The sequence below is a fragment of the Leguminivora glycinivorella genome, chromosome 14 (assembly GCF_023078275.1).
Source record: "Leguminivora glycinivorella isolate SPB_JAAS2020 chromosome 14, LegGlyc_1.1, whole genome shotgun sequence".
Lineage (NCBI taxonomy): Eukaryota > Metazoa > Arthropoda > Insecta > Lepidoptera > Tortricidae > Leguminivora > Leguminivora glycinivorella.
The window spans coordinates 10,395,755-10,423,644 of NC_062984.1; the positions used below are offsets into that span (position 1 = coordinate 10,395,755).

At 36.0% G+C, this 27,890-nt stretch overlaps 2 protein-coding genes across 2 annotated transcripts in view; one reads left to right on the forward strand and one right to left on the reverse strand.

The window, feature by feature from the left end:
* LOC125233180 (allatostatin-A receptor) overlaps positions 1 to 27,890 on the reverse strand; it is a 255,394-nt gene that overhangs the window by 45,133 nt on the left and 182,371 nt on the right. The window lies entirely within an intron of this gene.
* On the forward strand, positions 1,159 to 27,864 carry LOC125233536. Its single transcript, XM_048139589.1, has 3 exons — positions 1,159 to 1,198; positions 5,282 to 5,912; positions 27,750 to 27,864. Exons 1-3 carry the CDS (start codon positions 1,159 to 1,161, stop codon positions 27,754 to 27,756), a joined length of 678 nt encoding a protein of 225 aa, XP_047995546.1. The 3' UTR covers positions 27,757 to 27,864.

A 27,890-nucleotide genomic window follows, 5' to 3' on the forward strand; every position in this document is an offset into this window, starting at 1 on the left:
CCGTTACATTTCAGTTTAAACATTTTTAAACAGTGTCCCAGTAATTTACTTATTTTGTATTGGCATATAATTAACCGGGCAACTAAAATATTAAACGGGAAGTTAAGTCGGGCATACAATAATATAATTTGGCTGTGTTTTAATATTGTGGCGACAAAAAAAAATATATGAGCCTCAAATATTGAGCATCATTATTATTGAAAAAACGGCAGCAAATTTCAAGCGACAAAAATATTACCGAGGAACATTAAACAATACTTTGGCGACCAAAATAATAATTGGCACCTAGTATTGTAAAGCGTAAGATTTTTAATATTTGTAGTCATCTAGATGTTAGCACCTAAATAATTATACTTGGCTCATCGTTTAAAGTAGTATTTAAATTGCGGAGGCAACTAAAAAAAATAATGGGAAGTAGGTTTTTTTTAAACACATATAAAATCCTTTCTTTATGAAAACGGGTTGAAGGTTGCTACGTACCGATGGTCTCATCGGAAGATCAGCGCTGGAAGTCACCAGCAACACGCTGAGATGAGGCCATTTCGTGGCACTTCATTCCTTTCTGTCTTGTTGTTATTATGTGTATTTTGTCTTGCCTGTGTTCACGAATAAATGTTTATTCTATTCTATTCAAACATCGTATTTGCGACCCGTAAATCTCGAGTAGTATTTAAATATCTCTATAAGGTAACGCGGACCAAATCATATTATAATAAGTACACAGCAAAAAGGAGTGTATAAGCTTCTAATGGGTCGGTAACGCTCATATGATACCCCTTGAGTTGCAGGCGTCCATAGGTTACGGTGACCACTTTCCATCAGGCCGATCGTATGCTTGTTTGCCACCGACGTGGTATTTAAAAAAATTACCATGATAATCGTATAATAGGTATAATATTACAAGAGTAGAATTATTTTCTGCTAGCAGAAAAGTGGGTTAGGTTAGGTTATTTTTTTAGTAGAATATAAGTCCTACCAAATTTGCTATGGCATAATTCTTAGGTACTTTGTGTGAACAAAACAACGATAGCAAAGAGGAAACGAAATACAGTCCCAGATGCACCGTTAGGTACGACGACGAGCGAAGCGAGAAGGAGTATTAGGTATCTTGCATCCCCAACACACATGACTCGCTATCATAACAGAAATAGGAAGAAGATGGACAACTTTTTACCGCCTAAATATTGCGATGTGGGAAGTAATTGAAACGGCTAGTTACCTTTACGACGTTTATTACAATGCTATATATGGGTGGATACAGCTCTTATATACTAATATCATAGACTAATGATACATAGAGAGTATACATGTAATAAGGCATAATACTTACACTACAATATTATGCAAACAAAAATCTACGGAAGTACTCTTAATTTAGAAGATTAGTTTGCTCATTAACATTATGCCAGCATAAGATTCGATAAAATCTGCGGAACGATTTATGCCAAAGCATATTCTGAGTAAGGTTTTCCTGCCAAAAAAATGAATCTTTCAGAGTGATGTTAAGACTGCGTAAGGCCGGCCTTAGATTCGATAGAGTAAACGTCATGAAAAGTTTAATTCATTGTATATTAGAGACGAAGTTGCCAGCACTCCCAAACACCTAATTTCTTACCCATAAGTATAATATTTTGTCGACCATTATATTTTATAAGAATCCTTTTTTTTATTAAAATGATAGCTCAGGTGATGAGTGCCGATGTATAAATTTTAAATGTACTTTTTATGTTAATTTGCTATATTAATATTTTAAACGAACTGTATATTTTATATTAATAGACAGCCGTTTTCCTATTAAACTGTATCTCTAAAATTGTTTCCAATATAATAATTCAGTTGCCAAATAAAGAGTTGGTACTCGCGTCTAAATAAACCGTAGCCGTAATGAAATTAAAATGCTACCTCATATTAAAATAATTTGAGGCCCCATTTTAGTCGCCAAACTATTATTTTTGATACCCATTTCTATGGTTATTTAGTCGCCCGGTTAAATACGTGCCTTTTGTATTTATCAGCCTGTAATCATTAGTAATGTCAACTAAACGTTCCTACTATAAGGATACATACAACTTCATAAATGAAATAAACGAGCAACGAGGACGAGGGGACAATTTCGAGTGATAATTATTTCTATGTTTTAGATTTTTAAACAGAATGTCCACTCGTCACATATGCCACATACAAGATAGGTAATTAGGTATATAATATATTATATGGCACTCAAGTTAATAGATTATAACATGAACAATAATTCGGTTAGTTGAAATTACCCGCTGGTTGAAAAAAAAAATAACTTAACGCAATATATTAACGATAATAATCAAATATTGTATTGTATGTGTGCTGATGAATATTAATTACTTATGATAGCTAGCGGGGTTGTGGACTGTAATGGATAACGTGAAATGATGATAACACGTTATAGAAGCACTTATTTTAATTATTGGTAAACAAACATTAAGCTTATTTACAGTTTCGTGACAGAAGGCAGACTGACCACTGATTAATCATATTTCAAAACATGAGAACAGTTTTCGAAAGTGACATTATTTTAAACTAATAGGCCAGGCCGCAGTCTATGCGAGGGAGAATCTAGAAGTGTATGGAAAACGAGGAGAAGGAAATGCCCGGGTCACTCGAAACGCATACAAAATAAAGACGATCCCCCACACTCTCAAAAAGGCCGGAAAGTCGTTACACATTACGGCACCTATTGTGTACAACAAATTGCCAAAGTTTATAATAGAGGCTATTAGTTTCCCAAGTTTTAAGCACAAGTTAAAAAAATGGCTCATAGAAAAATGTTTCTACAGTCATAAAGAATTCATTGAATATAAAGATAATACTAACAATGTATATGAATAATCCAATTTAATAATAATCAAATATTAATGATAATAAATAATAATGTTATATGTAAAGAATCGCAGACTATATAAAAATGTATAGTTATTGAACAAATGTATAAAATGTAGATAATGTGTATAGATGTAATTACATAAATATGTGCAATAATCTAATATGGTAAAGTTATGACCTGTAATTTTCATTACCAATAAAGAATGTCTATGTCTATGTCTATGTCTAATACTTACTATAAAGAGGTCGCGCACCAGCCAGTCGCCAACAACTTATAACTCGAAATAGTGCCAGGAATAACAATTCGATATTTTGAAATAATTTGTTTTGTATTAAGTACCTACTCTGTGTACCTATTTACTAATAAATTATATCTATTTTTAATAAGGTTTTCTTAACTATGCCTTATTTGTCAGTGTGGCAAGTTACGAAAAGCCATAAGATTAATTTCCTTGTACCTACTCCGACCGTCCGATAATTTGTTTAAAATTCTTTGGATGTTACTTTTCGAAAGAAGATAATTAGCATTTTTCGTTTGATTAATGGTAGAGTTCGATCAGAGTGCTTTAAATCCTAAATTAAGAAAAATCGACTTTAAACATACCAGTTAAAGAACAATATCGACTCCAGCAGTAAACGTACTTGGTACTTTTTGGCTCTGAGCTTATAAATCTGCAAAGATAAGTTTTTAATTTCTGAGAAAAGAATCTGAAAAGTTTACATTTTCTTCCGACGTTGTTTCAAAAACTTTAAAGATATGTACTTATTACTTTAATATTCATATTTTACCATATACATCCATACTAATATTATAAACGGGTAATTGTGTGTGTCTGTTTGTTTGTCCGTCTTTCAACAAAACGGAGCGACGAATTGACGGTGATTTTTTTAAGTGGAGATAGTTGAAGGAATGGAGAGTGAAATAGGCTACCTATTGTCTCTTTCTAACGCGAGCAAAGCCGCGGGCAAAAGCTAGTACTTAAATATAGGTGTTCGATAGGTTTTTAAAGGCTTAAATTCGACCTAAGACTGTCGAATTATAATATAATTATTATCATTTTCACGAACATTTTGTTTGGTACATTTAGCTTCTAGTCCTATCCAATCCTTATTACCTGGTTATTATATTGTTTTTTTTTTTAGGGTTCCGTAGTCAACTAGGAACCCTTATAGTTTCGCCATGTCTGTCTGTCCGTCCGTCCGTCCGTCCGTCCGTCCGTCCGTCCGTCCGTCCGCGGATAATCTCAGTAACCGTAAGCACTAGAAAGCTGAAATTTGGTACCAATATGTATATCAATCACGCCAACAAAGTGCAAAAATAAAAAATGGAAAAAAATGTTTTATTAGGGTACCCCCGGGCCCCACATGTAAAGTGGGGGCTGATATTTTTTTTTTCACTCCAACCCCAACGTGTGATATATTGTTGGATAGGTATTTAAAAATGAAAAAGGGTTTACTAAGATCGCTTTTTGATAATATTAATAGTTTCGGAAATAATCGCTTCTAAAGGAAAAAAAAGTGCGTCCCCCCCCCCTCTAACTTTTGAACCCTATGTTCAAAAAATATGAAAAAAATCACAAAAGTAAAACTTTATAAATACTTTCTGTTTTGAACTTGATAGGTTCAGAAGTTTTTGAGAAAAATACGGAAAACTACGGAACCCTACACTGAGCGTGGCCCGACACGCTCTTGGCCGGTTTTTTTTATTACAGATTGGCGATTGAGTCTAGTCACATCTGATGAGAAGTGAAGACAGACTCACCGATTCAGTAATAGCCTATTCAGTCTCGCTTTAAAGAGACAGAAACAATTTATGATTGTTACATAAATCGCTCGTCGTTTACACATACACATGTATATCACTGAATTTGCAAGGTAATTTTCGATAGTACTCCTATCTATTCAATTACACACAGATTTGCGACTAGAATGTGACAGCGGCACTTACCTACTGCACGTTGCTTGCTGTCACCTTGGATTGCCGGGACATTGGAAAAAAACTAATTGAGGAAGGAGAGAAGCTACGAGGATATTTTTATTTTTTTCTACTCCCGTACTTTTATTTGCCACTAGCTTTTGCCCGCGTCTCCGCTCGCGTTAGAAAGAGTCAAAAAGTAGCCTATGTCACTCTCCATCCCTTCAACTATCTCAATTTAAAAAATCATGTCAATTCGTCGCTCTGTTTTGCCGGGAAAGACGGACAAACAAACAGACATACACACTTTCCCATTTTATAATATTAGTATGAATTTGCAGGGTCGTGCATACATCTTTAAATCCCCAAATGATAGATGTCAAGATAGGGTTTTAGTATATTTCCCAAAAACGCATTTGTGCGTATGCACGTACTGCGTAAACTTAACAAATGTATTTTGTTTTTATTGTGTAATTATAATTATTAGTATTAGACAATAATTATTAGACAATAATTCTTTCCGACTGGCTGTGGGCCTCCGTCTAGGTGCTGAAATAGTTGTCCCCCACTGCTGTCCCTGCGGCTCACAAGTAGACAGCCTGGGCTCGCATGGCCTCTCCTGCCGTAGGAGTGCCGGTCGCCTGTCTCGCCATGCCAGCCTCAATGACGTGATCCGTCGGGCTCTTGCTAGCGTAGGTGTGCCGGCCACTTTGGAACCACCTGGCCTGGCGCGCGACGATGGCAAGAGGCCCGACGGAATAACGCTCATCCCCTGGCAGATGGGACGGCCGCTTATATGGGATGCCACGTGTGTGGATACCTTAGCGCCGTCCCATCTAGCTTCCACTTCACGGAAGGCTGGCGAAGCGGCGGCAGCGGCCGAAGCTCTTAAACGCCGCAAATATGCCTGTCTCCTGCAAAACCACATATTTGCGGCGTTTGCGGTGGAAACCTTGGGACCATGGAGCGGTGATGCCCTTAACTTCTTCCGGGTCTTAAAAAGAAGACTCCGGGAGACTTCGGGAGATCCTAGGGCTGGCTCATTCCTTGGCCAAAGAATTGGCATTGCTATTCAGCGAGGGAATGTAGCCAGCCTCATGGGCACACTTCCACAGGGGACGGACTTGGGGGACCTCAGGTAGTTGCATATATGTATATTATGTATATATCTTTATAATTATTAAGTTGACTTAGTTTAATTTAGATTAGTTTTTAATTTAATTGTATTTTATTTGTCTTAAGTTAACTACTAATATGTACTTTTTATGTTAATATTTATTACTTATTATGGTAACATATTATATAATAAGAGTATATGTTTTATTTTAAATTTATTCAATTTAATTTAATTTTATGTTTAGTTTTAATACTAGTTTACACAGGAAAATATGTATAAAGCTAATTATTAGTAGATATTTTAAACAATGTATGTTTAAGCTAGATTAACCTGCCAATAGAAACCAATCATTATCAAATTATCGAAAAATTTAAAAGAAGTAACTGAGACAAATTTCTTTGAAAGCTTCCCGCGAATACCGAAAACCACAAAATACGGGCGTCTTTCTCTTTTACTCCAATTACGGAGTAATTAGAGAGACAAAGGAAAATGACCGCAATTTGCGAACTCCTGTCTGCTTTAGGCCCTCTAATATTGATGCTTTGATGGAGGACCGTTGAACTAAATTTTGCCATAGCAGGCTCTCAAAGTGAAGCGTACCTCGCACGCATGGAAATTGCCAATGCCATGCATTTGAGCGTAAAAGCTATTCTGTCTTCCATTTAAATTTCTGCTACCGAAAGTGATTCCTATTACTGAAGTCAAAAGCTTAGTCTTGCTAAAGCCAAAACGCTTCTGACAAATTCAGTGGGTACAGGGTACCTAGCCAACGTATCACAGCTAGCCCTCCATATCGGTCTTCCATATGATAGTGGTATTACAGACCTATCTGCTTCGAAACGCTCATCACTAATATAATTATCGTCAACAATTGTCACTTCGACTAGGCCGGTTGATCAGACAAGAATCCTCTCGTCTTTTTGCGCTTTGAACGCAGAACAGGGGAAATTTATTTTATACTACGTCGGTGGGAAACAAGCATACGGTTCGCCTGATGGAAAGCGGTCACCGTCACCGCCTGCAACTCAAGGAGTGTCACGTGCAAATTACTTTGGTTTTGGTTTTGTTCCCAAAACATGTAACAGAAGAGAGAATTTTCTCTAGGATTAAATGTATTTTATTTTAATTTTTCTCATTTGAATTATTACAGCGAAAATTCTCACTCGATTTTTCAAATTTATTAGTTTACTAACTTTTGCCCACGGCTTCGCTCGCGTTAGAAAGATACTAAAAGTAGCCTATTTCACTTTCTATCTCTTCAACTATATCCACTTAAAAAATCACGTCAATTCGTCGCTCCGTTTTACCGTGAAAGACGGACAAACAAACAGACACACACACTTTCCCATTTATAATATTAGTATGGATGAGAACGAAAAGTCGAAAATAAGATAAGGAAAACATCTTGTCCGAATTACAACTATTCATCATAATAGATGAGCACATACTACATTGGCTTTTATGTATAAAATGTTATACAATGTCCACCTGACTAACACAATACTTATGTAAGAGTTTATAATGTTAGCTTCAGGCTTCAGTGTCCCAATTTCAGTTTGTTAGATGCATTTCTACCGTGAGATTAGAGTGACGGTGACTTGACTTGTTTAGTTTATCAAAGATGTAACGGGAACATGCCCTCGGGGAGCGAGTCTGGTGTTTTGAGAAATGTACGTAAATAGTACGTTCAATATTGAATCAGATGGGTAAATAAGAGCATGTAATAACTTTTTTGGTGAACCAGAGATTTGATAGAAACCTTCTCCTCTTCCTTTGATAGAATCGTTATAGAGGTACATATAGGTGAAATTCGCGTGAAAATTTGGTTGTTTTCGAGTTTATCGCTAACAAAGTGGCGGATGCAACGATAAAATATAAATACAGAACCACGCACAAATAGTGCGAAAGGGACGACCTGATGTTATATCATTTATCGCGCGACCATGCCTGTCTAGTGCCTGCTTGCCAGGATGAATTATTTGTAAGTACTAGCCTTCTAGCCATGACTTTTGAAGTCGTAAATGAACAACTTTTAATGCTATAAAATCGCACAATATTATTCCATCGTTCCTTAGAAATGAGCTATATCACGTCAGTTGAAAGTACGAGTATGAAGCAGCCAATTTTCTTTCGCGATTTCAGTATTGGTCCTATAAAAGTAACACTATGCAAAGTTTAGGTAGTACTTATCTACCTACTTACAAAATCACGGAATGTATATTTTACCATGCAATATTTTTTAACCCCCGACGCAAAAACGAAGGGGTGTTATAAGTTTGACGTGTCTGTCTGTCTGTCTGTCTGTCCGTCTGTTTGTCTGTCTGTCTGTCTGTCTGTCTGTCTGTCTTTTTGTCTGTCTGTGTGTGTGTCTGTCTGTGGCATCGTAGCTCCCGAACGGATGAACCGATTTTGATTTAGTTTTTTTTGTCTGAAAGCTGAGTTAGTCGGGAGTGTTCTTAGCCATGTTTCATGAAAATCGGTTCACTATGTCACGGTCGGGGGTTTTTTCAAAATTTTAATACTAAGCATGAACACCTAACTGTAACTATAGTATAAATAACCACAAAATTATAATTAAAAAAAAACCTCCGACCGCGACATAGTAAACCATGAAACATAGCTAATAACACTCCTTACTAACTCAGCTATCAGACAAAAAAAAAACTAAATCTAAATCGGTTCATCCGTTCGGGAAGTACGATGCCACAGACAGACACACACACAGACAGACAGACACGTCAAATTTATAACATCCCGTCGTTTTTGCGTCGGGGGTTAACAATATTGCAAATGAAACTACTATTAACAATAATCGAATATAAAAACATAAATCGTGCTATTTTAGGCGAACTAAACGAAATGGAATGAAGCAGAAACCGGGAACAAGCGATCGTGGAAATTTAAGTACACAATAACTGTTTGTTTTTCCCTCTGCTTTTTGCGATATTGGAAAATGCTTGAATAAATCTGATATCATTTGAGTCAACGTTCGATCTTCTTGATACTATTAGCGTGTATAATTTTCAAAGAACTGACAGGCTAAATACGTATGGAAGTTTTTTAATAAACCTGTATGTTGAAATTGAGAAACATATAATAAATAACTGTAATAGAAAATAAATACATATTTACCTCGCTATTCATAAAAAAGTTTTTGTCCCTTCTCACAAATTTATAAGTCAACATGACAGATAATAATAAGTAATTCAGGTTTATAGAGTTTTTATGAATAACGCCATTAGTAAATAGAATAATAAGTTTTCCATATTCGATTAGTCAAAAAACATGCTTCTAAATTGTACTTCTGATTTTGTTTTAACGATGAAAACCCATTTTGCCGCATCTAGCGCAAAATCCTATTCAGTAGGCGCGAAATATTCCGATAAATCCCGATTTATAAGCACGAGCTTCAGGGAGCAAGCTTCGCTTTTTTTATTTTATTGTAGTATGATGTGCCACCGTAATTTTCAGAACTTTTTCGGTCTACTTTTTTTCGGAATTTCAAAAATAAATGCAAGATAATACTGTCTGTGATAGATCGAGAAACATGCACAAAAATGATAGCGAAAAATTGTTAATTTCCTCATTTCCACAGTGAAATAATGATTGAAAGGGTGCGTCCCACGAGATATAACGTTAATATATATAATTTCATGTTACTAACGTTCAGCAGCAATAATGAACGTTAGATATAACACCAAAATCAATACTTTTGTAATAAATAACGCTGAATTGCCATAATATTAGTTTTATATACCATACACTACGTATACCGTTCACCGTGCATAACATTTCTTAATATAATGTTTAAATTAGCTAATTTCAGTTTATATACCATACACTAAGTATACCGTCCACCATAAATTACATTACTTAATATAACGATTATATTAGCTTAATATCAGTTTATATATACCATACCGTTCTCCATATATAACATTTAACTGTTGCTAAGAAAGTAGGTTTAGGTTAGGTTAGAACTGCGACCCCACACAAAACTGTTGCTAAGAAAGTAGGTTTAGGTTAGGTTAGAACTGCGACCCCCACACAAAACTGTTGCTAAGAAAGTAGGTTTAGGTTAGGTTAGAACTGCGACCTCCACACAAAACTGTTGCTAAGAAAGTAGGTTTAAGTTAGGTTAGAACTGCGACCCCCATACAAAACTGTTGCTAATAGAGTAGGTTTAGGTTAGGTTAGAACTGCGACCCCCACACAAAACTGTTGCAAAGAAAGTAGGTTTAGGTTAGGTTAGAACTGCGACCCCCATACAAAACTGTTGCTAATAGAGTAGGTTTAGGTTAGGTTAGAACTGCGACCCCCACACAAAACTGTTGCTAAGAAAGTAGGTTTAGGTTAGGTTAGAACTGCGACCCCCATACAAAACTGTTGCTAAGAGAGTAGGTTTAAGTTAGGTTAGAACTGCGACCCCCACACAAAACTGTTGCTAAGAAAGTAGGTTTAGGTTAGGTTAGAACTGCGACCCCACACAAAACTGTTGCTAAGAAACTAGATTTAGGTTAGGTTAGAACTGCGACCTCCACACAAAACTGTTGCTAAGAGAGTAGGTTTAGGTTAGGTTAGAACTGCGACCCCCACACAAAACTGTTGCTAAGAAAGTAGGTTTAGGTTAGGTTAGAACTGCGACCCCCACACAAAACTGTTGCTAAGAAAGTAGGTTTAGGTTAGGTTAGAACTGCGACCCCCATACAAAACTGTTGCTAAGAGAGTAGGTTTAGGTTAGGTTAGAACCGCGACCCCACACAAAACTGTTGCTAAGAAAGTAGGTTTAGGTTAGGTTAGAACTGCGACCCCCATACAAAACTGTTGCTAAGAGAGTAGGTTTAGGTTAGGTTAGAACTGCGACCCCCACACAAAACTGTTGCTAAGAAAGTAGGTTTAGGTTAGGTTAGAACTGCGACCCCCACACAAAACTGTTGCTAAGAAAGTAGGTTTAGGTTAGGTTAGAACTGCGACCCCCATACAAAACTGTTGCTAAGAGAGTAGGTTTAGGTTAGGTTAGAACTGCGACCCCCACATAAAACTGTTGCTAAGAAAGTAGGTTTAGGTTAGGTTAGAACTGCGACCCCCATACAAAACTGTTGCTAAGAGAGTAGGTTTAGGTTAGGTTAGAACTGCGACCCCCACACAAAAGTTGCTAAGAAAGTAGGTTTAGGTTAGGTTAGAACTGCGACCCCCATACAAAACTGTTGCTAAGAAAGTGGGTTAGGTTAGGTTATTATGCATTTAAAATCTTACACACAGAATGAACATTACGCCATTTGATGTTAGATTAATTGAAAAATATGTTATTAATATTAGGTATCCCAAACGTTATAAACATAGATCTTAGATATTATGAACATTACACCTTTTGATGTTAGAATGATTGATTAATATATGTTATAAATATTAGGTATCCTTAACGTTATATACATTAATCTTTATATACACTGATATTATAGAGAATAAACATTATCCACTTCGAAATTAGATGATTTGCTATTATCGATTTTGAGCATTATAACCAGTGAACGTTATGCTGAACAAGCTTATACAAAGTGAGCGTATATTTTATAAGTAATATACGATACGTTCTTATATCTCGTATTACTTACCCCTTGTACTATTATTATATTCTGTAGTGCGGCTTTCAATCAGGGTCACTCCTTTGATGTGCACAAAATGCCGCCATTCTAAATTCTTACCTACAGTAACAAACGGCTCGCACGAGAGCAGCAGGCCTAGCACATGATGGCCGCGGGAGTATGTCGCCGCGAGATAGACTACCTGTCCTTATGTCATTAATACAATTAGACAAAGACGTGTCATCTAATTCGCGGCGACATACTCCCGCGGCCATCATGTGCTAGGCCTACTGCCGACATTGAATTATATTGCGCCGCGCGAAGGTCGTCACCACTGAATGGGCCGCGAACTCGCGGCCGCCGGAATGTACTTGTAGCGCGACGATAGAATCGCTGAGTGAGCCGCCCCTGGCCGCACCGCAGTAGACAATCGCGTCATGCACGAATCGACGTAACTAGCCATATTGGAAAGACAGGTAGCACTGCCGTGAAACATATTTCACAGAGATTCGCACAACACATTTGAGGTTGATGGAAACTGTGCGGTGCATTTATTGCGTGCCCGTTCTGAACATTGCAGATTCGGATTGATTTACAAAATGGCTTATGTTAGCATATACATATTTAAGTTATTGCCAAATCCGACTTCAGTGTTCAGTAACAAGACTTAAAATAATATAAGTGAAATAAATATTTAAATGAAATTAAACGGTTTTGAAAAGGCATACCTCAATTAAAATTTATGGAGAGCGTAAATAAATGAGGAAAACCGCATGTTAGCTCGGAGCTATCTGTACATTATTTACCTTCGCGAATATATATTTTAAACACATATGAATACGCCTTATATACTAGGTCAGTATATAATACATATTACTTAATTGTGTGGCATAAAATCAATTCACTATTCGAATCAGTAGGTATATATTGACAAATTTCACTACTATGGGCACAGAATATATAATAGTACAAGTACAGAAAGCCCACTGCTTTGATGTTTCGAAATGCCGCCTTTTTAAATATCTACAAAATTCTTACAAAGAAACGAGCCGGCGATAGGGTTACCTATGGATTAAAACGAATTAATACTCACATAAAATGTTATACTATTATATTCAAGTCGTGGGTACTTTCCAGGTATATATACTGTATTTATATATTTTTGTTCAAGTTCCAACATTACAAGCCTTATTGAACTTTTTCGTGGGACTTAATTAGTAGTAGATCTGTGTAAGAATGTCCTATGGTATTTATTTTATTCATGATGTCTATTTAACTAAGTATTATTAGCCATTCGACACGCGGACATCGCATATGAACCTTAAAAAAACTCGCGACGTAAAGTAACAATAGAAAGTGCGAACGTGCATTCCGTGCATGAGAACGCGCGCCACCCCTGAGTAGGCCGCGAACTCGCGGCCGCCAGGATGTACTTGTAGCGCGGCGATAGAATCGCGGAGTGAGCCGCTCCTGCTATGGGTACAAAACTTGTATGATAAAATATTATTTTGTTTGTAGGTAACAAATAAATGAGAAAATATAATATCGAACTATTAGTTATTTGCTCATTTTCGTCTAATTTATTTTTTAAATACTAACCCAGGATAAATATTATTTGACAAATACTATACGTCCTCCTCGTACACCTTAACACGAATTTATCAGCACACCTAATATTGATTAAGTAATTAAGCAGATAGGTTTTAGTAAGTGACAAACAGATAAAGTCAGTTACATTTATTATAACTGCCCCAGTACGCTAACGCCGCAGAAAGGTAGTCTGGCTCTGTCGCGCCAATACGCAAGAGCGATAGAGATAGATAGCTACAAAAGAGATATTATCGTGAGCGTTTTGTGAGAATTTTTGCATTCGGCTACGCACACTCGCCCCCTGGTGTAGTGGTGTTAACATGTTTGCACCTATCGTGCAAAATATAATGTAAACATTATTAAAAAAAGAGTAAGAACATTTTTGTCCTATGTTTTGGCTTAATTTGAAGAATCTTCTACGAGCACCCACTTGTGTGACATTGTGGATGCCAAGACATCCTAAATTGTTTTCTTATTAAATTTAAAGAATTTTCCACGTACTTACGTGACAAGCAGAGACATAAATAAAGATGTTCAGAAGATAAATCATTTATCTTACAAAAGATTTTCAATTACGCTGTACAGGAGTACTCCATTCGTCGGCTCGGATACTCGCCGAAACAAAACATGACAAATACACCCTCGAACAAGACGAGGGTCTTGAAGATAAGTTTCATGGACGTGATATTTTAGCAGCAGTTTGGTTGTTTGTAGTTAAGTAAAGTTTATTGTTGAAAAGATTTAAGGTATATTTCAGAAAATATTATAATTCGTGCTACTTAATAAATATAAAAAATAAATTTCGATGGTTGCATTTTTGACATGTGTAATGTCAAAAATGCAACCAACGAAATTTAACAAAGTTTACATAAATATAAATATATTTTTCGGTTCCCGAGATACAGGCTGCGTCTAGTTTGGGGCCGACGGATATAATCTTAATGGAAAAACTGTAATTTATGTTAAGTTCTGCTTGAAAAATGTACCCATCTAGATATTATTTTTGGCAAATAAACGATTAGTGATTAGTGATTTAATGTCAAATAATACAATTAGTTACAAATACCTGAAAACTAGGAAATTCTAATACATATAATAAATCTGAACACAATTTTATCAATTCAACATTTACCGCTACAAAATTCATTTGTAAATTTTGTATTTTGGTAACTGATTTGATGCTATGACTTTACTAGTATGTTACTTTATTTTATGTTGATATTGATATTAAAGTAAATGAAAAATTCAATGGAAAATAATGAGTATGTTTATAAAACTTTTGTTGCACTTTTTTGTAAAAAATGATTGATCTTAATACTGAGAAGTTTGACAGTTCTTTCCTACTACGTATACTTTTGAAATTTAAAAGGAAACTTTATACTTAGGTACTTAATATGTGACGTTATCTGGGTAAAGGGACCATACTGTCGACGGCGCTTACGTCCCACGGCGTCGTATTTGTACACGAACATCGCTCATAACGCCGTAAGCGCCATGGATAATAAGGTCCCTTTACCCAGATAATGTCACATATGCTCCTCTATTATGTAGGTATATGAAACAAAGCAAACATATTTATTAGTAAATATGTTCAATTTATCTTAACTTTCTGTACCAACTTACAATTTAGAAGCATGTGATTTGACTAATCGACATGTAAAAAAAAATACGTTTGAATTTGCATATTACCTTTTTTTCATTTTTTTTTTCATTGCTGTACTCTTTTTGTGTTATGGTAATAAACGTATTTTTTTTATGTAAAAATTAAGCCTGATTCGGTTACATTTTCCTGTATTATGAGGTCCTTTAGGACAACTTTTGACTTATTGTGTAACAGCAAAGTCGAAATTGAAGTCGATACTATGAATAAGCGGTGTCACAAACAATAATTTGACGAGTTCTGCGGGGAATTTCTAAAATAAATACCATTCTGGATGAAATCCTCGACGTCAAAATGTACAATGCATTTTATTATAAACTTTTGAATGAAATACGTTTTGGATTTGTTTATCAACTTCGATGTTCTGAGTTCCTCAGCTTTCTCTGTGTTTTCGAATTTCTCTTAGAGAGGAATTTTATCAAAGGAATTCAACCGTGCCGCGACCCGTATAAAAGATTCCATAATTTTGTTGTACATACCGATTTCCGGAATGTGATGTCTGTATACGCTTTGCTCGTTTCACGAAATGCCATGTTTAATGATGCGCTTTCATAATCCAAATACACTTTTTAAAAGATTGCCAGTGATTAAGTATTCAATAACCTAACCACAAAATTAAAATTTTGAAAAAATTCCCGACTGCGACATAGTAGACAGATTTGCATGAAACATGGCTAAGAACACTCCCGACTAACTCAGCTTTCAGACAAAAAAAACTAAATCTATATCGGTTTATCCGTTCGGGAGCTACGATGCCACAGACAGACACACACACAGACAGACAAACAGACAGACAGACAGACACACAGATACGTCAAACTTATACCCCGTCGTTTTTGCGTCAGGGGTTAAAAATAGAAAAATATGCCTTTTAAGAAAATGTCACAAAATAATAGAAAAGGACGTTAACCGCGTAAGCTGAAGATTCCTTCATCCACAAGTGGTGATAAGATACTTCACTTTTGCTGTAAGATATGCTACATATTTCTTATTTTTCATTTATAAATACCGTAGTAGATGACCACTTAAAAAAAAAACCAAATAAATAGGTAATAATTTGATTTGTTTCTAAGTTCGCATAGTGCATCGCGATTATCGCTTACCACCAAGGGATGCGTCAGTTCGTGTACCTACCACCTATCTCATAAAAATACAGACAGAGTCGGCATAAGGCTTATTTCTGTACCTTTTTGGACCTAAAAATATACATAGACATAGAAATATACATAGATAGAAAAATAGAATAGATAATATTGCGTACCGCTGACCATGTTATTATCTTTCCTGACCTCATTTCATAAGCACCCGCCAGTGTCCAAGGGCCCTCCGTGAGGCCCTATCGAGTCCTGAATGGCGCCTGATTGGGATAGATCCGAACCATCGATAGCCATTGTGGTACAGGTGCGTAATTTGATTTTGATTACGATGAGGCAATCATTTTGTTACGCACATTGGGTTTTTGTGGGTTCTTAAATGAACAATAGAACATATTGCGTGTTTGTTTATATTAATTGACAGTAAAAAGTTAACATCGATTTTTAAAAGTGTCACGAACAAATACTGTCAGTATTATCATACAATGAGTTATTTTGGATACTAAATAACATAACAGTAAACTAACTGTTATCTAATCTATCAACATAATAATTCCAAACACAACTTATTTTTACATATACAAACTAAATTTAGGATAGCAAAAACAGTAATACAACATGTATCTATACTAAAAATATGACTAAACAATTAAAACTATAACATTAAAAAAAAATTAAACACAGCTAAACTGTGGAATGAATTGTCGCCTGCGGTATTTCTGGACCGATACGACCTTCAAATCTTCAAGAAAAGAGCGTACACCCATCTTAAAGGCCGGCAACGCACCTCCAACACCTCTGGTGTTTCGGGTGTCCATGGGCGGCGGTGATCGCTTACCATCAGGCGACCTGTCTGCTCGTTTGCCTCCTATCCCATAAAAAAAAAAAAACCTAAAAATAAATACTTATAACTAGCGGATTACAAGTTTAGTTTTCAAATATATCGACTTTCCGATCCTAAACGACTTTCTTGGAGAGTTGTGTACAGACTTATCGAATTACTTATTTACTTTACGTTTGCCAATGTAATTTACAATAGAAATATTATTTTCCCCTCACTAGCTCGGAAACACGTGTTTTGTCCTTTAATACCAGCGGGTAAAAACGCATTTTATCCACTAGTGGGTAAAGTAATTTGACCTTGAATAAAGTCAAATTAACTGCTTTAGAATTGATAAAAGTAGGTGAATCCAGTAATGAAGATGGTTTACCACCTGTGGAACTACTGAAAGCAGTGATAACCGCATTTTTTGCGTTGTAGTTTCCTCGCTATAGTGAGGGGAAAAGTTTTGTGTTACACTCGGGTGCAAATGTATTTTACTTCTCGTGTGTTAAAAAACTCACAAGTTCAGGATTCTATTCTCGAACCACTCGCTTCCCTCGTGGTTCAACTATAGAATCCTTTCACTTGCTCGTTTTTCAATTCCACACTCGGCGTTAAAATACAACTTTGCCCCCTTGTATAACAAATAACTATTTTAGTACAGATGGTGTTTTTTTACGCACTAGTGCGAGAAGTGGTTCATTATACAACGTGTTTCCGGTATCACTCAAAACCTCAGACACCCCAACTGATTTTTATTTTTTTAAACTCATCTAGAGTATTCATCTTTTAATCCGATCATTACTTTTTTTAATTGAATTTTTAATTTTCTGTACAGCTCTACTTGACTTTTAGCTCTACACTCAATAAAATAATTGCTAACTACCATCAAACCATCATAAACCATAAGACTATTTATTTGTGTACGTTACTGCAACGACATAAGGTTTACCAATAGACAGCTAAGATGTCACTGTAAAACACTTTAAAGCTTTATCACAGTAAACTTCAAATTGGACAGGTAATCGCAGTAAGCAAATTTAAACCCAATTTTCAAAATGACAAGGTTGTAATTAGGTACGAGTTCAATTTGTTATGACTTATGATAAACATTAAGATTAAACTGACAAACAACGTCAAACTAGTAGCGGAAAAAATAATCGTCCAAGTAACCAGCCAGTATTAATACCCCTAAATACTGAAAAAGGTAAACAACCTCTAGCAATGCGATATACACAATGTTGTATTACGAGTACAATAGAATGGGCACGTAAAAAATAACTAATAATACTAATTTAAATAAAAATATTACCCCCATCAAGATATAGCTCAATCGATTCTACTCTCGATTCTGAACAAACTGTTTTCAGGTTTTTAGTGTTAAGTGAAACACGGTGTATGTCAGGTCGAAACTTCGGATGGCCATGATGTACTGAAAGACGTCGTACGATACACGTGCGAAAAGGAAATTCGTAACTCGTGTCGATTTAAAACTTTCGAAAGCATCAAAAATACAGCAGAATAACTATAGGCAAGAAAGAAAACAAAGACAAAAATCACTGAATTAAAAGAAAATCTAAAAATACAAATAAAGGAACAATCAGTTGGTAAAAAGATATGACGTAGTGGAAACAAATATTTGTATAAAAAAATCGAAACTAAGCATGATAGGTCAGCGTTGAATTTTCTATGAATCCAATGCTTTCAACCTACTCCACATTGAAACTTGTAAATAAAACACACTTTAATTTCCAGGTAAAATAGGAATTCAGTCTTGGAAACGCTAACATTTTACATTATAAAATAATAATAACTATTTCCATTTTTGTTCTCAAAAGGCTATTTCTAGAATTTAAACTATTATGCAAATGAAATCGATCTTATCGACAGCCGACATTGTCTTATTTACGCCGTGGCTTGCGTGGGCGACGGTCGCGCGATGGTCGCGCGACGGCGATGCGACGCATACGACATCAAACGAAGTAGACGATGCGATGAGACGCGACGGCGACGGTCGCGCGACCGTCGCCCACGCAAGACACGGCGTTACAATCCACAACAAAGCTGTGAATACAGACAAAGGGCCAAATATATGGCAAATATATACAGAACTTTATTGCCTGTTCATTAAGGTGTTTATACATACTTTTGGCACTTTTTCCACAGAATATATAATAGTACAAGTACAGAAGGCCCACTGCTTTGATGTTCACGAAATGCCGCTTTTTTAAATGCCTACAAAAATCTAACAAAGAAACGAGCCGCACGTGCGCAGCGTCGGACGATAGGGTTGCCTAGAGATTAAAACGAATTAATATTTGGATAAAATGTTATACTATTATATTCATGACTTGGGTACTTTCTAGGTATATAATACAGTATTTATATATTTTTGTTTAAGTCCCAACATCACAAGCCTTATTGAACTTTTCCGTGGGAGTCAATCAATAGTAGATCTATGTAAGATTGTGCTATTTTATTCATGATGTCTATTTAACTAAGCTTTATTAGCCATTCCACACGCGGACATCGCATATGAAACTTAAAAAAACTCGCGACGTAAAGTAACAATTATAATGTGCGAACGTGCGTTCCATAAGAATGAGCGCCACCCCTGATTAGGCCGCGAACTCGCGGCCGCTAGCATGTACTTGTAGCGCGGCGATAGAATCGCGGAGTGCCTGCTTTTTCTGTATTCACAGCTGTCGTGTTGATTGAAAACGTCATATCACAAATATACTTATGAAGTATGAACTGTGTATTATTTTGGAATTTGGGAAGAAACAACTGCCTGTGTATAACATATATACACTTACCATTGGTAAGTACATACTTTAGTCACATAGGTACTGACAATTAATGACATCTAGAGGACGCTGTGTTTCATTTGCTGCAGCGTCAATAGCGTCATATAAATTGAGTATAATCAGCGGAAGATTAAGACGAATCGAATGGCATATAATATCGTATGTCTAATTTACAATGAGTAGGTGGGCCATTTTTTTCAAAGTTATCCATCCCACTTTTTTTGTAACATGGGTATTTTTTACGCGATTCAGAATCGAGAGCTCTTTCGATCCTGATAGGAGAAAAAAATGTCGCAAGATTTACATACGTCATTTTTTCGAACCTTCCATTCCGTTACCGCCATACAAAATGTATGAAAAAATGGTAACGGAATGGGAAAAAACCTTGGGACACTTTTTTTCTCCTATTAGGATTGAAAAAGCTCGCGATTCTGAGTGGAAAACACATAAAAATTTTCAAATCCAAAATAAAGTGGGGTGGACAACTTTGAAAAAAATGGCCCAGGTACTTTAGAAGTTATGAGGGAACAGATGAACATACATATTTAAAATATATGTGCGTCCAACATAATTATAATAATAAGGCCAAAATCATAACCCTTCTTTAGCGTTGCCGTAATCAGGTAAAAACATGTAAATTGGAAAAAATCGATAAACCAATAACTCACAACATGTCATCCTGTTAAAATTAATTGAATACAATGTCACTCTGCCCGCTTTAATAAAGTAATCTTTCGACCGATAACATCCCTTAATACTTGACGGTAGAGTTTATTTTAGCTCAGCATTAGTTGAGATAGACAGTAAATTGATTGATGGTCTATTATGACCACTTATTGAGCCTTTGAGAGGATAACAGACGGACATAAAGTTTCTCGTAAAACCAGTTTATAGTAATTTAGCTTTTGCCTGTGGCTTCGCTCGCATTAATTTCGAATACTCTATACACTACATTAATTATCTATCTCCCCCCCCCCCCAGTTTAGGTTAGTGGGAGAGGAGGTCGAAAGAGACAAAAAGTAGCCTATGTCACTCTCCATCCCTTCAACTGTCTCCACTTAAAAATCACGTCAAATTCATCGCTCCGTTTGGCCGTGCAAGACGGACGAACAAACAGACACACGCGCTTTCCCATTTATGGATTTTTAATTGAGATAGAATAGATAGGGCACTAGGGATTGATAGTTCAAGTAGGTACAGCTTTGAGCCGTCCTGCGCTTTCCTTGATAGTTTGTGATATATATATATATATATATATATATATATATATGTATAATATTCACACCTTTAGAATAATACTGACCTAATGTTCATACAACTTGTATGAGAGTTAGGTCGGTACAATTCTAAAGGTGCGGTTATATATCTTACGTCCCGAGTTCCACACATTTTTTTTCATCATATTTGAAATTAATATATAAAATATACATAAGAAAGGGACAAATTAACATTATCGGCTTGATAACTTTAGTAAACGTTTATGAATAAGGGGGTTAGAATTTTAAATCAACTTTTGATCATTGAAATATTGTAGGTATGTAGGTACGAGTATATACAGGGTTTACTGGTGAAACCCGATAAATAGAGATAATTTGTTCTTGAAATAACAACATTGTGGAGATTGCACATAGTTCGAATTTCAAAAACCAGTTTGCTCAATTTATCGGGTTTCACCAGTAAACCCTCGTATAATAATTTATTTATTTATTACTTACACACTTAAAAAAAATGTTTTTGTAAGATTTCGTACAGTCTTTGGGGTTGCAAGCTTTTAAACGGGCTTAATTATAAATAGTCCACAGTTCATTTATATTTCAGTACTACTTAAAGTGGCTTCTCCACTGTTTCTTGCAAAATCATAAGCCTAAAAAATATTAAAATACTTTCATAGTAATTATTCAGTATCAACACATTTACATTATAAATGTATTAAAAGCCAGCTACAAAAAAAAAAGTTAAATGACGCCTTTCGAGATCAAACGCGAAAATGGTACAAACAAGTCTTTGAAGTAAACATTGTAAACCCTGGGTTTGTCGGGGCAATATGTAAATGTGCAAAGTAAATATAAAATATAGTCTTAAAGGAAATTCCGCTGGCAGGAGCAAAGACCTTAATATTTTCATACACACAATTCAACATCACACATCCCGTGTGCGTAGCCGAATGCATAAACGCTCACGATAATATCTTTCGTAGCTATCTATCTCTATCGCTCCTGCGTATTGGCGTGACAGAGCCAACTACCTTTCTCCGGCGTTTCGGTGGCGTTTCGCGTCGCAGAAATGCATTCGGCTACGGGGCATGTTATTCAATCATTCACTTTTTTTTTATTGACCGTCGTGTCTATAACCCGATCCACTAATCTGTCATCAGACGGTTTGAGATGTCAGTGCAAAGACTTATTGAACGAAAACAATTAAATGTAGTTTCTAGTGTTTAGAAACGATTTTATTTTTTATAAAGAATGTTTTTAAATTTTGCATTTGCTAGAAGCTGTCGTAACCACAAGTCATGCTGAGATTGTTGAGACAGCGTGATTCGAAGTTTGAGATAACAATCAATTTCTCTAAGAAACTAGCCTAACTCTTACGGTTATCGAATTATTAATAAAAATAATTTAATTACTGAAGACGTGTGTGACATCCCTTACCACTTCCTAATGATATTTGGTTTGACATGTGCCTTCAAACACTTGACGATGACTTTAATGTTATGATAAAGGTCCTCTCACACTAATTAAACCATTTATTATCTATGGAAACAAAAAAAAATTCGAATTTAACAAAAAGTGATACAGGTTGGTTCCTGATGATGAACCTAACTGCGTGTCGAATTTAACCGAAAACAGAAAAACACTGTGTATAAAAATTAGAACCTTAAAAGAAAAAATAATAAAAATTTGACGATTTTTGACACCCGATTCTGGTCTTGCCACTGACGAAAGGATATATTATGATACCTCAAACATGAACTTTACAGGACGGGATATACCTATCAGTGTTCAAAAATCGTTGTTTAAGCACAGAATATATAATAGTACAAGTACAGAAGGCCCACTGCTTTGATGTTCACGAAATGCCGCCTTTTTAAATACCTACAAAATTCTCACAAAGAAACGAGCCGCACGTGCGCGGCGTCCGGCGGTAGGGTTACCTATGGATTAAAACGAATTAATACTCACATTAAAATGTTATACTATTATATTCAAGTCTTGGGTACTTTCTAGGTATATATACTGTATTTATATATTTTTGTTCAACTTCCAACATTACAAGCCTTATTGAACTTTTCCGTGGGACTTAATCAGTAGATATGTGTAAGAATGACCTATGGTATTTATTTTATTCATGGTGTCTATTTAACTAAGTATTTTTAGCCATTTCGACACGCGGACATCGTATATGAACCTTAAAAAAACTCGCGACGGAAAGTAACAATAGAAAGTGCGAACGTGCATTCCGTGAGAACGCGCGCCACCCCTGATTGGGCCGCGAACTCGCGGCCGCCAGGATGTACTTGTAGCGCGGCGATAGAATCGCGGAGTGAGCCGCCCCTGGTTTAAGCAAAGTCAAGGAGTCATCTTTCACACTGGTTAAAGATCTAAGCTAAATTATATCTAATAAGAATAATGATATCTATATTAATTAATACATTAATTGAAGATTGATGAGATTTTAAGTAGTCCATCAAGTGTCAAATGAAGACAGATTTTTTGTCTACCTCTAAATTTCCGGCACGTTAAAAAAATATTTCAAAGTTATTGCGGTCTCAAAGCTATTCGGTTATTCTTTAATGAATACCTTATCCTCATCAGGACAGGCGGAAAATTAAGCCAATATAAAAACAGCGGGGGTCCCGAGCCTGCGAAGATCTTCAAAGCAAATTTGATTATGATTGATTGAATTGAGTCGAAAACAATTTTGCACAAAACTAGAATCATCATAATCAAGTCATTCGTATATCTTATAATAAGGTATTGTCCCTCTAAACCTAAACGAACGTCTGTGGAACGCTAAAGTTGAAAAATTGTTCCTTAAAACCTTGGATTTGTTAATTAAAGTCTATATTGTCTGTGATGGTTACCGGACAAGCCATTTAAGGGGTTAATTATAGATTACTGTGAGCTATGAGTATGCTTATTTACCAACTACAGGTGGCAGTTAATGCCAACTTCTCAAACATTCTCAAACATACATACATACAATCGCGCCTGTATCCCAACACAATTTACTATGATTTTATAACTATGTTCATTGTTATAAATGAATGTTCCGACGATCGTAATCTAGTACAGATATGTACATGATGATACAAGTGCGGAACGTGATGAAATAGTACTTTAAATCGACACGAATTACGAATTCCCTCTTCGCACGTGTATCTTACAAAGATTTACAGTGCATATGTCCTTTAGAAATTTCGACCTGACAAATAATATGCTTCTTTGCTAACTCAGTTTTTTGATCAGAGGTCTATGTCTATTGTTCTACCTACAATATACAGAGTGTATTTTGATAGCGGGTCAGTAAAGGCAGCTACCAGATCTGATCCCGTGTTGCTACTCAAAAGCTACTTAGAAGACCTTCCTTCGATTTTTGATTTATGAAAATAGGCGTTTACAGATTTTGATTTGATTTTTCACAAACTTTTTTTTTGACACCAATTGATCCCTTTCCTATCAAAGATCAAAAGCTTGTATTGGACCAAAATTCCGGCTAGAAAATCCACAAATCGAAAAAAACGTTTCCCATACAATTTGTATGGAAAATAGATTTTTTTATTTTCCCATAAATTTTAATGAACCTAATGATTCCATCTTATTTAGTATCAATAGTTTCCTAGATGTCAACTTAGATACACCATGTATATTAGGTATTATGTAATGGCAAATAATGAATACCTTTTAATAAACTTACATATCAATAGGTAGGTACATATTTTATACGGGATTTTAAACAAATATGTAACCGTCTTCTAACATAAAAATTTCGAGGTAATCCGTATCTCACAAGGTACAGGAGGAGGATCCTTTGTTTCTCCTTGAACGGGTTCATTACAGGTATTTTATTGGGTGACGGATTTTCTAGTAGGTAGCACGTGTTTGTTGATGTTTGAGATACTTTCGATTTCCCCAGTAAAGGTATCTTTTGGCACGTGTTTTGACGTATTGAGATTGGGTCGGAAATATATTTTTCTCAAACATGCAATGAAATATTGTCTTTACGTTCCTTAAAATGGGCTGGGAAGTATCGCTTTTTGGGCGCAACAACTCGAGAGGACTGTAAAGGGATTTCATATTATTTTTTAGGCCTAGGCCTGCAAAGTAACTTTTTTTTATAAAATATTGTCCTTTAGAGCATTTTTTTTTTATTTCATTGTATGTTTGAGAAAAGCACTATACATGCCTCGGCGTGAAAACGGATTCCCGGCCTCGTATCCCTATCCGGCCTCGCTCGCACGCTCGCTCGGCCGTATATACCCACTTGGCCGGAAATCCTCATTTTCCCGGCCTCTGATGTAATGTACTATTACGACATATTTTCCATTAGAATGCATCGTCGAATGCTAAAGTAAACCCACTTTTGAAGACCTGTTGTGTTCACGAGACTGGCTTTGTCTAGTGTAGGACCGTAGAAGAAACTGTTATGGAATATTTAAATTAAATAATTACGGTAAAAAGTTTGTATAGGTTTCCTTTGTCTGAAGTTTTAAAGGTCTGAAGTTATAAAAACCGGCCAAGAGCGTGTCGGGCCACGCTCAGTGTAGGGTTCCGTAGTTTTCCGTATTTTTCTCAAAAACTACTAAACCTATCAAGTTCAAAACAATTTTCCTAGAAAGTCTTTATAAAGTTCTACTTTTGTGATTTTTTTCATATTTTTTAAACATATGGTTCAAAAGTTAGAGGGGGGGGGGGACGCACTTTTTTTCCTTTAGGAGCGATTATTTCCGAAAATATTAAAATTATCAAAAAACGATCTTAGTAAACCCTTATTCATTTTTAAATACCTATCCAACAATATATCACAACGTTGGGGTTGGAATGAAAAAAAAAATCCGCCCCCACTTTACATGTAGGGGGGGTACCCTAATAAAACATTTTTTTCCATTTTTTATTTTTGCACTTTGTTGGCGTGATTGATATACATATTGGTACCAAATTTCAGCTTTCTGGTACTTACGGTTACTGAGATTATCCGCGGACGGACGGACGGACAGACAGACATGGCGAAACTATAAGGGTTCCTAGTTGACTACGGAACCCTAAAAACTGGCTTTCAGGACAAAATATATAAAAATATGGATTTCAATATATGGAAAATGTCATGTCGGGGCCATCTGTTGTAAACTTATAATCCGATCTGTGTAATAAAGAGGCTTAGCCTTAGAAAATTTGGAGGAAAAAATGTTTTAATTTGTTTTGTTAAGTAGTCATGAATGATGGCGGCTAACGCAATGAGCCAAAAAATGAAAAATAAAAAAAAACCTCAGATTTTTTTGAGGGCATAATCCCTGTATTTTGGATTATTACCTACGTCGACTGGTCAACAATATTTATTATTTTTATGTTCGCGGCAAACCTTCAGATCATCCACCGGTAATGTCACAACTGACAGAAAATAATCCATTACATGATAAGCAACATCATGTCTTAAGCAACCATGTATATTGTTATTGAATAAAAATACTATGACTATGACTATGACTAATTTGAATGTAGACATATTATTTCAGCAACAAACATCAATCTAACGTCTCCGAAGCCTGCCAAATGAACATAAAAGCAACATTGTGGGCACACGTCGTTCACATAACCGCTACACCTAGCAACGTTACACGTCCGTTATACGTATTAATATGGCCCATATTCAATACAAGAGACGTGAAAATAATAAACATTGTCAAACTCGAAATAAAGTTCGAAAAATTTTTGCTAAGATGAGTCACTTAAGACGATACGGTAGGGGTCAATTCTCCATACAAACGCTCTCGACTGTTTCCTCCCTGGTTTTTGAAGATAGAGCAATGATTTTTTCAACACAGATTGTTATTATTTTTATCTGTGTCGGACCGGTTTGATTTTTTTGATATTCTGCTTTTGAAAGACTCTAGAGCCAATCAAAAATTTCCAAAAACGGCCTTTTTCATTGTGGCGCAAAAAAGGTGTGATACTCAAGATTGAGCTAAACGGTCCGAAATAGATTATTTCATTGTTATTCAGATTCACAAATTTTGTTCCGATTGATTAAGTTTTGAAGGAGGAAAGAATCGAGAGCGGAACCTCGATTTCAAACATTTTTTTTAAAATATCTTTTGACTGAGTTGTTCTTAATGGACAATTTTTTTTCGATAAATCTAGTTAATAACACTTGTATATTTAACTAAAATTCCCAAGTTGAAAGGGGGGCTCCTTTCCATTTTAGCTTTTCGCTACCGCATCCTCTTAACAAAATACTGTACCTCAGAACCTACCGTGAACACTGAAGTATGAAATTGTGGGCACCTTTGTCTCTCACTATACTTATATTTTTCGTAACCGGAGTAAGACAGAAAAATGGCCGTCATTGTCTAACTTTGGTACTTATATGTACGGCCTTTAGGTGATTTTTCACTTGGGTGAGATATGTTATTCTAAGCGTTCCTCTGTTTCTTGTCATTTCAATCTTATTCTAGAAGATTTTAGAAACAACTGTTGTGCCGCATAACGTCAACGCCACGCCAGGTACGTGCCAGGTACAGATCTCAATTTTATTAAATCGGGATCGATATTTGATCTACTAGTATATCAACCGTGATTATAGACTGAGATTATTTTATTGTTTTTTGCCGAACTCCCGATATTTTGACGCAGTTATAATATATCATGATCGGGTAAGATCACAGATGTCATATATACCATAGATCAAGCAAACGTATCTACTTAGCGTGTCAAATGAACTCAGTGAAATCCACTGAGTTGTCCGTCTTTACTCGCAGCTTGCAGCTTTCGGGCGTCAATTTTTGTAAGTTGAAGTCAACCAAAACATAAAAAATGCCTCGTTACGTGATACTCAATTGCAACAACACAAAAATTATGAACAATCAAGAGCCTGAGACATATTTAAAATTACAGGCAAGAATCAACTTCAGTACAAAATTTGACACGCTCGCTCGGCCCCTATACAAATATATGAATTTGTTTCTTCTATCTAAATTAAGTTCTGTGGGTAAGATAGAGAGTGGGGGTTAAAGTTGTGTAGGAAGCGTGAGATCTACCTTCACTCGTGTTATTAACCTATGATGCGGTCATCATCATTTCAGCCATTAATCGCCCACTGCTGAGTATAGGCCTCCCTCCGTGTACGCCACTTACCCCGGTCCTGGGCTAATCTCATCCAGAAGTGCCCCGCAATTTTTCGAATGTCGTCCACCCAACGAGCCAACGGATGCCAGGCGCTTCTT

What these genes read in the sequence shown, in the direction of transcription:
- LOC125233536 (XM_048139589.1), top strand. Translation starts at nt 1,159, where the DNA reads ATGGACAACTTTTTACCGCCTAAATATTGCGATGTGGGAA. An exon ending in TAAATATTGCGATGTGGGAA is followed by an intron (nt 1,199 to 5,281) that starts GTAATTGAAACG and finishes AATAATTATTAG; the next exon opens with ACAATAATTCTTTCCGACTG.